The sequence below is a fragment of the Rhinolophus hipposideros genome (genome assembly GCF_964194185.1).
Source record: "Rhinolophus hipposideros genome assembly, chromosome: 22".
In the NCBI taxonomy this organism is placed as follows: Eukaryota; Metazoa; Chordata; class Mammalia; order Chiroptera; family Rhinolophidae; genus Rhinolophus; species Rhinolophus hipposideros.
Window position 1 is genome coordinate 21,100,413 of NC_138068.1, and position 13,330 is coordinate 21,113,742.

The 13,330-nt window shown below is 43.5% G+C and overlaps 1 protein-coding gene across 2 annotated transcripts in view; it reads right to left on the bottom strand.

Moving 5' to 3' along the window:
- ZNF341 (zinc finger protein 341) overlaps positions 1-13,330 on the bottom strand; it is a gene marked incomplete at its 5' end in the record, with an annotated part of 36,660 nt that overhangs the window by 1,372 nt on the left and 21,958 nt on the right. For both annotated transcript variants that reach the window (XM_081033892.1, XM_081033891.1), the window contains 5 exons: positions 1,673-1,743; positions 1,998-2,109; positions 5,109-5,241; positions 6,815-6,911; positions 9,689-9,897. In XM_081033892.1, coding sequence (XP_080890018.1) covers positions 1,673-1,743; positions 1,998-2,109; positions 5,109-5,241; positions 6,815-6,911; positions 9,689-9,897 — 622 coding nt within the window. The remainder of the gene's footprint in view (positions 1-1,672; positions 1,744-1,997; positions 2,110-5,108; positions 5,242-6,814; positions 6,912-9,688; positions 9,898-13,330) is intronic.

The window sequence follows — 13,330 nt, forward strand, 5'->3', positions numbered from 1 at the left end:
ATGTGATCTGGGCTGTTACCTCCAGTCTCATCTCCCACCTTCGCCCAGCCACTCTGCCAGTCACGCTCACTCTCCTCAAATGAGTCAAGCTGCCTCCCACCTCTGGGGCTGTGTACTTGCTGTTTCCCTCCGCCTGGAATAGTATGGTCAGCCCCCAAACCTTGGCTAACTTTGCCAGGTCACCATCATCTCTCTCCTCTCTTGTCTGTCTGTCTCACCCCGGCCCCCTCAGATCATTCCCTACGGGGAAGCTAGTAACGTCTTCATAAAACACACAAAAGATCATGATATTTTCTGCTCCAAACTCTCCACTGAATCCCCAAGTTTCCCATAAAGCCCCTTGAGGTCTGACCACCCCCTCCTCCTCTCAGCCCCATCCCCGCCCTCCCCCTGCTTTGTTCTCTGAGCTCTAGGCCTCCCTCCTAGTTTTCCTTGTCTTAAAAACCGCAGTCTATTTCTGACTCAAGGCTTTGCACTTGCTAAGTCCTCACTCTTGAAGCCATTTCCTAGCTCTTTTCAGGACTCAGTTTCATGTCACCTCCTCTGGTAGGCCCTCCCTGATATCTATCTCCTCCATTATCTGCCCCATCACCCTGTTTATTTCATTCTCTGCACTTAGCATACTTTGCTGCTACGTACTTATTTGTTTGCTGTCCATTTTCGGTCTCTACCACTAAAGGCCAAGCTTCCCCAAGAGGGCAGGATGAGGTTCTGCCTGACCGATTCCCCCATGGCACCCCCAGTGCCTGACACGTGGTAGGTTCTTAATAGTCACTTACTGAATGAATCACTGGTACCTCCACGTCTGCATGAAGTCAACTCCAGCCCACACTCAACCTGGGCCACAGCCCCCTCAGCCTCCCTGGCTCAGGGAGGGGTGGTGACTTGCCTGAGGCCACCCAGCAAGAAAGTGGCAGTGCAGAGACTCAAACCTAGGCCCTCTGTCCCTAAGCCCTTGATCTGCTCTCTCAGTTTTCAAACTTCCTTTATCCACTATATCCTGTCTGTAAACCAGTGTCAATTTTACCCCCCAGGAGACTTTTGGCTTGTCCTTTGGAGACATTTCTGGTTGTCATAAATGTGGGGAGATGCCATTGACATCTTATGGGTGGAAACCATGGATACTACTAAACATCCTACAGGGCACAGGGCAGTCCCCCAAGACAACAAATTATCCTGCCCAAAGATCAGTAGTGCCAAGGCAGAGAAACCCTGTTCTAGACCAAATGGTATGTGGAAAGCCAGCCAAGCTTCTCTGGGGAAGCTTTGTGGAGCCCCTGGGAACTGAGGAGTGGTGTGTAGACCCTTTCTCCCCATCCCAGCTGCGCTGCTCTGCCGAGGCTACCAAGGAACCTTCCCAGCCTTATATTGGACCCAGTAAGAATCTGATCTCCCACCACACTTGACCCACACCTCTATCACACTGAGAGTTCTCTGAATTACAGTTATCTCCTTTAAGGTCGCTTCCCCTCAGCCTGGGCACTGTGTCTGACTCACCTCTGTGTACCCCGAGGACCCTCCTACAGGCCTGGCTCATGGCTCACATGAGCAAAAGTCTGTTGGCTGGAGTGTACCAGATGGGATAATAAGCCTCATGGGATGTGTCTGGGGGGCCTGCCCCAGGAGACTGACACTGTACCAGACCCTCCTGGCAGGTCCACGAGCCACTTACCAGAATGGGAAAGGATATGAGCCTTCAGCTTATCCGGCCGGTTGAACTCCTTACTGCAACCTGTGTGTGTCCTGGAACCCAAAGCCACTGGTCAGGGGGCGCTCACCAAGTTCAGGACCCTCTTGCTGGCCCCTCTGCTAGTTCTGGGCCTAAGGACCCCTTGTCCACCCTAATGGCTGAGCAAAGCAGCAGGATAGGGAGTGAAGCTGGCAGGCAGGGCCCAGGACAGGATAAAAGGAGAGAGGGCCTTCAGCCCTCACACCTGACGTCTTTCTGTCCCTCCACTGGGTAAACCTGCACCCCCTCCATGCCAGTCTCTACTCACGAGAAGGGGCATTTGTATTTCTTGAATGGCTCATGGATCAACATGTGTCTCTTCAGTTTGTCCTTGCGGTTGAATGCGGACTCACACACTGAACATTTGTAGGGCTTCTCGCCTGCAGGAGGAGATGCGAGGTTGGGGATGAGGATCCCATGAGAGGGAGTCTGAATGTGGGGCATGGGGTAGGGTTACTACAGGACAGCAGCTGCTCTAGGGAGGTGGCCTCTCCCGTTCCTCATGGCTTTGTTTTGCCAAGAAGAGGGGACCATTTTAGATAGGGTGGTTAGGAAGGACCTTTCTGACTGGCAACACGTGAGGTGAGAGCTGAGGTAGTTAGGGAGCAACCTATGGGGAAATCTGGGAGTGAGGATACCAGGCAGAAGGAAAGGTGGGGGCGCTTGGTGTGTCTGAGGAACAATGGGGAGGCCAGTGCAGCTGGTATGGAGTGGGGGGGATGGAGAATGAGGCAGATGAGGTTAGCAAGGCTGCCTAGCCTAACAGGACGGCATGGAAGGCCAAGGAAAGACTTCGGCTTTTACTCTGAGCGAGATGAAAAGCCACCTGAGAGGCTGAGCAGAGGAGGGTCAGTATCTGACTGAAGAGTTTCACAGGCTCCCTCTGATTGTGTATAGAATAGACTGAGGGCGGAGAAGGTAGAGGCAGGCAGGAGGCTGGTACAAGAAATGGGAAGTGGTCAAGTGCAGGCTTTGTTTGGAAAGCAGAACTGGCAGCCCTTGCCAACAGATTGGCTGTGGGGTGTGAGAGGCAAGGAAAAGTCACGAATGAGACTAAAGTGGGCCAAGCGACAGGGTGTGGTCATGGCATTCACTGAAATGAAATCCACCATGGGAGAAGGGGGAATTACATCCAATTAAACCCTTGCAACAAACCATGAGGTAAGTACTATCATTATCCCATTTTATAGACGAGAAAACTGAAGTTCCTGGTCTACATCTAGTGGTTGGGGGAACTAAGATTCTAGCCCAGCAGTATGATCCAGAGTCCGCCTGAGTCGCCCAGATCGACTTGCTGCAGAACCATTGGGAGGACAGCTCTCACATGACAGGGGCTGGGGTCACAATATGCTCTTCAGAAAAAGGTTGTTATTGGGCTATTTTGATTTCCTGCCATTATTTCTTCTCTAGTCTCCCTGTGGAATGAATAAAGTACTTTTGAAAAATGCCAACCACCCCCCCAATGATTAAGGAAATTCTGTTATAATAGAATGCCCTATAGTCATTAAAAAGATTAAGGTCGGGGGCGGCCAGTTAGCTCAGTTGGTTAGAGCACACAGTGCTCTTAACAAAAAGGTTGCTGGTTTGATCCCCACATGGGCCACTGTGAGCTATGCCCTCCACAACGAGATTGAAACAATTACTTGACTTGGGGCTGATGGATTCTGGAAAAACACACGTAAAGTACATAAAAGTTTTTTTAAAAAAAGATTAAGGTCGATCTGTGTTTCTTGATCTGGAAAGATCTCCTTGACATATTGCTAAGAGGAAAAGAAAGCTTAACACAGTTCCAGTTTTGTTAGAAAAAAGTACAGTCCCCACACTCCAAAAAAAAAACTCAAGCCATATGTGTTTGCATAAACACAGAATATGCAGGGAGAACGGTGGGGGAGGGTACACACCAAACTGTCAACAGCAATTAGGATTTGAAGGGGAAATTTAACATTTGACCTTATGTACTTCTATACTGCTTTCATTTTTACAATAAAAATATGTTACTTTTGAATAACAATCATTTAAAAAGCCATAAAGAGATTAATTTAGTAATATCTATCAAAATTACTAATGTATACACTTTTTATCTTTTTCTATTGTGGTAATATATACATAACATAAAATTTACTATTTTCACCATCTTCAAGTGTGCAGTTCAGTGGCATTAAGTATATTTACCTTGTTGTGCAACCATCACCACCATCCATCTCTAAAACCTTTTCAGCATCCCAAACTGAAACTCAATACTACATACATGTTTTAACCTAGCACTTCTACTACTAGGAATACACACGACAGATGTACTCCCAAAAGCTTGCCAAGGGACCCACACAGTATTGTGTGTACAAACTAACAGCTGAAAAATAATTTAAGTATTCATTGTAGGAAACTGGCTAAATAAGAGATGGTAAATGCAGAGGAATACTATGCAGCTGAGAAAAGGAAGATGTCTTTAAGGAACATTTTCAAGGTATATTGATAATGTATATTGACGAAAAAAGGTACATGATAGAATTATAATTATATGTGCTTATTTGTGTAAAAGTAAACAAGTATTTTGTATAGATGTAAAATAAAAACTAGAATGACACAGACTAGACCACTAATAGCTATTGCCTGTGCCTTTGGGGAGGGAGTAGGAGTATTTTTTCAAACGGCAAACTGCGAGTCACAACTAAAACTGAAGAGAATAGAATACAAAATATTGCTTTGTGAAACTTTTATTTCAAAATATTCTGTGTATATATGTTTCCTGAGTTGCAATATCGAATGCGTTTTTTTTTTTTTTTTTTTTACCTTAGGTCATAGTAAAAGAAATTGAGAAACATTTGGATTATCCATCTGAGGTAAGAGGGAGGTTTATTTTAATTATATATGCTTTTGCATTGTCAAGGATTTTCTCCTCAGGTTTTCTCAATCTATTGATCCTTTTCAATGAAAAAGAAAACCAGAATTTTCTTAACTAATAAAAAAAAATTTTAAAGATTAAAAAAAAAGTAAATGTGTCTCAACTGGGGAACCAAGGAGAGAGGGATTTGTCCAGGTTTGGGTGGCAATTTTGCAATGAGAACAGTGCCCCCACCTCTAGGAATTCAGAATGGTCCGAGGGGGCTGACTTGCAGGGAGCAGAGCCAAGAGAACTCCCACCAGCCCCCAGGAGCTCATTTCTGCTCTAGTTTTGGTGGGAATGCCTTGTTCATTTGACAGGGTAGGTGAGTAGGGGGCCAAGAAGGAGACAGAGAGAGAAGGGGGGCAGGAGGAGAATGGGGAAGAGGGCCAAAGAGAGGTGGAGAGGAAAGCCAGAGAGAAGTGGGAAGAAGCACAAAGAGGGGTTGAGAATGGGGAAAGTGAGGTGGCAGGAGTTGGTGGGGAGCAGGGTACCCACCTGAGTGGATGTGAGCATGCAGTTTGAGGTAGTGCTCCCGCCGGAAGAATTTCTTGCACACCTGGCACTTGAACCTGCCCCCACTGCCATGTGTGGGCAGGTGACGCCGCAGGTAGCGTTCACAAGGAAACACCTGGCAGAAGAAAGAAGTTGGCTTCAGGTCTGAGTCACCAGCCCTAGCCATCTTCTGAGAGCAAGAGACCCCTCATTGCTGGCCCTTCCTTATGGAAACACCTTCTTTCTGCTGCCCGGGGTCAGGGTCCACAAGGTCAGGTACAGCTCTTAGAACGTCATGGCTTCTACTACTCACCCATGCCTACTTTGAACATCCGCCTAGGCTGTTTTTCCTACCCAGAAGGCCTTTCTCTCTTAGCCTGACAAACTCCTACCCATCCTTCAAGACTCAACTCAGGTGTCACTGCTCTATGAAGCCCGCCCTAACGCCACAATGCCATGGCAGGCAAAGCAAATTCCACCCTTGAATAGCCAGCCACTCACATTTTTTAAGTCAGCATTGAACAAGCTGAATTACAGCCCTTTGCTTACATAGGATCTCCAAGAGGACTGAGAGGGACTTTCATTCCCTAGCACAGGGCCTGAGTCGAATGACTGACAAGTAAAAGAATGAATTAAAAAATAACTAAAGAAATGAATGAAAAGGTAATAAATAGCCAGAAAACACAGAAGCCAAAATCTCCTTCTTCCCCAGTTACCGGACAGACATTCGTTCATTTTTTCATTTATTTGGTATAGAGAGGTAGTCAATTGCCCCACTACTTATTAGCCCCACCATTTCCTAGTTAGGTGATCTTTCTGTGCCTTGGTTTCCCCGTCTGTAAAACGGGATAGTAATAATATGCCTATCTCCTAGGGTTAAATGAGTCAATTGGGATAAAATAGTCAGAACAGTATCTGGCATGTGATTCTTGCTTAATTCATGATACTTTTTCCATGGACCACAAATTCCAAAGCTCAAAATTAGACTATATAATTAGAAACATCTACAATGAGGCTGGAGTGATACCAGAGCTATCCTGGAAAATCTGCCGTGTAAGGTTGTAAGAAAATGAGTAGAACAAAGAAACAAGTTGAACACACCACAGGCATGCAATCAGCAAAATCCAGACTTCAGGAAACTCCACAGGACCGATGGCCCAGTTTCTTCAACATATAAATTGAAGGGGAGGGAAAAAAAAGCAATGGTGGGGAAACCTATAGATTAAAAGAAACTTTGGTCATATCAACCAATCGCAATATACAGACCTGATCCAAAAACCAAACTTCACAAAAATTGTGATGTTTTTGAGACAATTGGAAATTGGTACATGGCCTAGCTAGTTGATGATATTAAGGGACAGGCTTTAATGAGGCTTTCCAGATTTGCTGGAAAGAAGGACCAATAATAACAAGGATAAAACACATTGGGAAGCTGGAGACTGCTGTTCAGACGCTGGACCTGGGACCAGGAGAAGTCTCACCCGATGTTAGCCCAGTTGGCCTGGCCTGGCCCAGCAGCAGCCCCAGATGGCTACATGTGATATCTGATGGATAAGACAGGCCAGGTAGAGCTCTTACTCTTCAAAGATGAAATGTTGTCTGTGGAGATAACCCCAAGCCTTGTCTGCACGTACAGAAGTAGCAGAGGAGGAGACAATGAGGTCTTCACTCCATCGCCTCTTGCCCCTTAATATCACAGGGGTACCCACCTTTTGACAGTGCGGACAGGGGAAGTTGTGAGTGGCGGTCTGCAAGTGGTGCTCCAGGGCCTCGGGGGTAGAATATTTGTTGACACATTTCACACATCTAAGTGGGAAGAAGCAGGAGAAGTGAGAGAACAGTGCGTGGGGGTTAGACTCGCCCAACAGGCCCAGGAATCAGCCCCCAGGGCCAACATTAGGAGGCAAAATCTTACTTTTAATTCATTTTCAAATAAGTCTACTCTTCTCGCTTGCCACTGCCTCCGTCTTAGTCCAAGCTGCCATCCTCTTTCGCCGACATGTACAGTAGCCACCTAACTGGCCTCCCTGCCCTACTCCACCATCTGTAGTCCATTCTCCACAGGGGAGCCAGCAGGAGCCTTTAAAAATCAAAGTCAGACGACGTCACACTCTTGCTTAAAAGTCCCCACCTTGGCCTAAAGGCCCTACTGGCCCGATCCACTTCCACCTCTCAGACTTCATCTTTCTCCACTGCGCACCTCACTCACTCACTCTGCTCCAGCCACCCTAGCCTCCTTGATGTTTCTGGAACACACTAAGCTTGATCCCACCACCTCAGGGCCTGTGCATTTGCTGTTCCTATGATCTGGAACGCTCTTCGCCAAGTCTTCCCCTGGGCAGCAGCTTCTCATCCTTCATGTCTCAGCTCAAATTTCACCTCCTCACAGAAGCCCTCCCTGACCACCATGTCTCAAGTTGCCCCTCACCCCCTACCACTATTCCCTATTATGTCACACAGATTTTCTTCTTAGCACTTATTACCTGGAATTGTATTATTTGTTTACTTGATTATTATCTGTCCCCTCCACCAGCAAGTGGGCTCTGGAGGCATGGACCATTATCTGTCATTTTCACAAACCACTCTGAGTGCCAGTGACAATCTGTTACACGAAAGAGTCAGACAGACAAGAATCCAGACTTGGTTCTTTCCCATCTCTGACCCTCAGTTTCCTCAACCATAAAATGGTGTAGGAATCCCAAATGAGCCTGCCCCGCATTCATTCTTAAGATTGTCACAAGAGTCAAAAGACACAACTGTGCTAAACGGTTCACAAACCACAAAGAACTAGAGATATGGTCTTTACTATAAACACAGTCTTTACTTCACTGTGGCTAACATGCCTTCAAAACACTGGTTTCAGGCGACAAGCCACTTTGAAGAAGACCTCACCATCTCCCCACTATGAAAACATTTGCCAGCAAATGGATCCAATGAAGTGCCAGTGAGAAACGCCACAGTTGAGTGGGCCAGTCATACCAAAAACAAAAATATGGGCCCTGCCATCTGTACACCAGGGCCACTGTGGGACACCCCTTAGGCAACCTGCACCTGTGGCAGGCCCAAGGAACGCCCTCAGACTGCACACTGAAAACCACAGCCTAATGTTTCCACAAGATAGAAAGAGGATGTGGGTAGAAACAGGAGGCCAAGAACCTCACAAGCTGGTGGGAGGGAGAGGATAGAATGGGAAATGCCTCGGCGGTGAGGGGACAGGTTTGTGTGGGAGGTAGTGTACCAATAAGCATTAAAATTAGAACTCCCTGCCAGAAACATTACCCTAACTAAGTCATCCAAGGTAACGTCCCCAGCAATGGGGTAAAGCCACGTCATGCACCTCCTGATCTAATGCACTGAGGACACAGCGTCACTTTGTGCTATTCCTGCCAAAAGTGCCAATCCTGGATCTAAGCTGAGGTCAAATCAGACAAATCCAAATGAAGGATTCTGCAAAAGAACTGGCTTATACTCTTCAAAAATACCAACGTCATGAAAGACAAAGACAGACTGAGGAATGGTTCCAGCTTCAAGGAAACTGAAGCGATATGACAACTAAACGCAATATGTGATCCTCTCGATGGGCTCCTAGGCCAGAAAAAACACTTTTCTCTTTGTCTGTAAAGGATGTTATTGGAACAGTTGGAAATTTTCGAATAAGGTTGAATAAGAGTTGTCTTGATTTAACTTCCTGATTTGGATAACTATACCATGCTTAGGTAAGAGGTTATCCTTGTTTTTCGAAAATATACTCTAAAGCCTCATGTCTGCAAATTATTCTCAGATAGCTCAGAATAGGATAAAGCCAATGTGGTGAAAAATTAACGTTTGGGAAATCTGGGTGATGGGTATTTGTGAGAATTCTTTGAATCATTCCTTTTATTTTTGGTAATTGAATGTTTTATTATATTTTGTACAAACTGTTATATCAATTTATATCCTTCATTTAGAAAGGATTCATTGTTGTTAATTATTAGGGAATTATAAATATAAAATGTGTAATTAAACTGTACAGATATTATAAGTAAAATATTGATAATGGTATAGTCAAACCAGGTGAAACTTATTCCTTCAGTAATGATAAAAATAATCAGTAAATAAAAATTCCATATTGTGAGATGATGACATATTAGCTTGAGTTAAGATATATTTAACATCTCTTGAGCATTTTAAGAATGACTTCTTTAGTTTTTACAGTTTATATTTTAAGAAAGACATTGAAAAACCTGGAGGGGATACAGAAAAGAGCATCCTAAATAATTAAAGGGGAAATCATGACCTAAAAGTATGCTGAATTCTAACTTGAATGTTCATAATATTCTATGAATGAAGAAAGACTGGTTTTCCTTTTTTAGGATTTTCTTTTTTTTTAAAGAATAAACGTCTGCCAAGTTGAAGAATGCTATAAGGAGGGTCCATCTTTTTCCCCACCAATGCCAAGGCCCAGAACCCACTCCGGCAGGCTGGACTCCAGCCTGAGATTCAGTTTCCCCTTTAAGGTGTCTCACTGGTCCTGAGCCATCAGAACCATCAAGGATGCAGACCCCTGGGTTCCCTGAGGGAGACGGGAATGGGACAGCACGTACTTGTAGACTGCGTTATCCTTCTTGGGGCTGTGCTGTGGCAGGAGGCTGTGGGAGTACTGGTGCACACCCAGGTCGTACAATGAGGGAAAGTCCTTGCCGCAGAGGTGGCAGCGGTAGCTCAGCTCCTCTTGGTGGCTTTTGATGTGCTCCAGAAATGTGTCGAGCTTCGGGAATGTCTGGGCACAGCTTTTGACCACACACTTGTATACCTTGAGGGAAGACACAGGGCAGGTGAGGGGAGGAAGGAGAGCTGCCTCCACTGCCACCCCCTGCCTGCCCCATGGCCTGTGCCTCGAACACTGCTAGTGAATGACCTTACCGCTATTCCTCTGTTCCCCTGCTCCTGGAGCCCTGGTTTTAATTTGATTGGAGGGTCCTCTCCTCTCAGCCAATCACAATGGCCCCATTACCCTTCCCTCAGGCTCTGTGTAGCCTGGGTATATTTAGAAAAATTACCCCAAATCTGGAAATACAGTAAAAAGATGACATTGTGTCCTTCCAATATCCTACTAGAATAGTGGCTCTCCAACTTGAGCATGTGTGACAGTAACAGATTGCTGGGCGCCACGCCCAGAGTATCTGACACAGCAGGTCTGGGTGGCCTGAATATGTGCCCATAACAGGTGCGTAGATGATGCTGGTCCCAGGACCTCACTTGAGAACTGCTCTTTAACAAGCCTGCCTAGAATCATCTCACTCTCTGGGGAAATATGAATTGTTTTGATTATTTACTATTGGTTAGGATCCAGACTCTAAAGTTAAATATTAACTTATAGAAAACTGATTCATGTAAATGTAAATCATTTTTGTCAGGCAGAAAAGATAATCCCAAAGGTCATGGGTTTTGTTGCCTTGTAGGACATTAAGTGGATTTGTATCTAATTTAGCAATCTTATTCCTTTTTTTCATTGACATAGTTATACATAGGTATAGACGTCAGTGTCTCATATCCTCCTTTGAACTTACTTTGTCATCCTTCCAGTTCCCTCATTAATGAATGATGTTAAAATTCTGACTCATGTTCACTATGTTATTTATATGAGAAATACGTTTTTAACATTTTGAAGATTATACTTTGAGAAATGGTACACACTCCTAGTTGCCTACACAATCCCACCACTCCTCCTTCCTAACAAAGTGAACCGTGATTTGCTCAGGGTGGCAACACGCCCAGTTAAAACATTTGATCTGATCTCCCTGGTTCCCTTGCATCTAGTGTCAGTCATGTGACTCCTTTCTTGCCAAAGATATGTAGATAGTAGTCTTTAGAAAAGACACCAATCTCAGAACAAAAAGGCAAAAGCTTCCTATGAAAAATCCCCTCTACCTTTTGCATTTGTCCTGATTGGAATATAGATGTGATGGCTGGAGATATAGCAGCCATACTGCAACCTTGAGAATGAAAGCCACATCCTTTTGCTAAGGATGGCAAAACAGAAAGCCAGAAAAAGCCTTAGTCCATGATGACATATCTGACCTGCTATACAAGCCCAACACTTCCTACTTATGGACTTCTCGTGATGTGAGAGAAATAAAACCCTAACTAGCAAGCCAGTTTTCTATTATTTGCAGCAGAATAATGCATTCCTAAATGATAGAGCACACGCACTGGCTTTGACCAATAAGAGATCTTCTGGGAAAGGTTTCCTTGCTCCTAAAAAAGATATGGAAAAGATAACCCCTTTTTGCTCATGGATAATATTGTCTAGGCTGCTGCTGCCTAGAAAGAGTGACCACCATCCTAGGACCACAGGTGAGCTATCAGTAGAGGACAAGGCTACATGGTGGAGATGAGCTGGAAAGACACAGGATCCTTGATGCTGAGTTGAGTCAACTGACTATTTCAGGCCTAGAACTGCCCTATCTTGGGTTTTCTTGTTATGTGAGATGACAAACTTCTTAATTGTTTAAGCCAGTTTGAGTCAGTTTTCTGTGATGTGCCCCAAGGATATCCTAACTTAACTCCATGAACCTCCCCTGCTAGGGCTCTATCATAAGGAAAAAGTCAGAGATATGGACAAAGATTTGATTACAGTGATGCTCACCATGGTTTTGTTTATAAATAACAAAACTCAGGAAATAACCTAAATGTTCAACAATAGGGGATTTTTAAAAAAATGCAGCCATTAAACATGTTTTTAAAAATAACGACATGAGAAAATACTCAAAATATAAAATTAGGTTAAAAAACAGAAAGCACAAATCTCAAGAGAATTTATGCTGAGTGAAAAAGCCAATCTCAAAAGGCCACATACTTGAAGACTCCATTTATACAACATCTTCAAAATGATAATCTTATAAAGATGAGAATCGATTAGTGGTTTCCGGAGGCTAACTATGTTGGGAAGGAGAAGAATGGGTTTACCTAATAAGAGGCAGCACAAGGAAAATCTTTGTGGTGATGGAACAGTTCTGTACCACAATTGCAGTCTGAATCTACATTTCTTTCAAAATAAAAATTTTTCAAAAGCTTTCAGAAAAAAGCACAATTCAAAATTTTACGTGCATACAGACTCTGATTAAAATTGTTTTTTAAATATAAAAACTCCACAAAAAATAGTGGATTTTGTGCTGCATTCTTGGGAGAATATACTGCAAAGTGGTTAATGATGTGGAGTTTAGGATCAAACAAACCTGGCTTTGAACCCTAACTCAGTCACTTACTGGCAGTGTGACTCCCAGTCATTTGACTCCTTGGAGCCTTGGTTTCTTCATGTGGATATACTGAAAATGCCTATCTCTAAGGATGTTATGAGAATTAAACAAACTATTGAATGAAAATCATTTAGCAGGGTACTCAACAATAAACAGTAAATAGTAAATGTTAACTTATATATTCTTCAGACTTTTCTGAATTTTCTAATTCTATATTGGGCACGTGACATTTTTATAAAGAGAAAAAATAACAATGAAAGTTATTTAAAAAATAAAGACTAGTGTAGAGTTGCCATATAATTCAGCAATTCTATTTCTAGGTTTATATCCAAGAGAATTGAAAACATATGTTCATACAAAAACTTGCACGTGAATGTCCGTAACAGCATTATTCACAATATCCATAAAATAGAAACAACCCAAATGTCCATTAACTGATGAAAGGAAGGAGAAAATGTGCTATGTCCATACAATGGAATATTACTCGGTCATAAAAAGGAATAAAGTACTGATACAAGCTATATCAGGGATGAACCTTAAAAATATTACCTTAAAAGGCCACACACTGTGTGATTCTATTTATATTAAATGTCCAGTATAGGTAAAACCACAGAGACAGAAAACAGATTAGTGGTTACCAGGGGCTATGGGAAGGATGGAATGGCTGCTAGTAGGTACAGGGTTTCTTGTTGGGGTGATGTTCTGGAATTAGATAATGGTGATGGCTGCACAACCTTATAAATACACTACCATGTTTCCCCAAAAAGACCTAGCCAGACCATCAGCTCTAATGTGTCTTTTGGAGCAAAAATTAATATAAGACCCGTTCTTATTTTAATATAAGACCCAGTCTTATAATAAATATAATATAATGTAATATAATATAATACCAGATATAATATAAATCCCGGGTCTTATATTAATTTTTGCTCCAAAAGACGCATTAGAGCTGATGGTCCGGCTAGGTCTTATTTTTGAGGAAACACA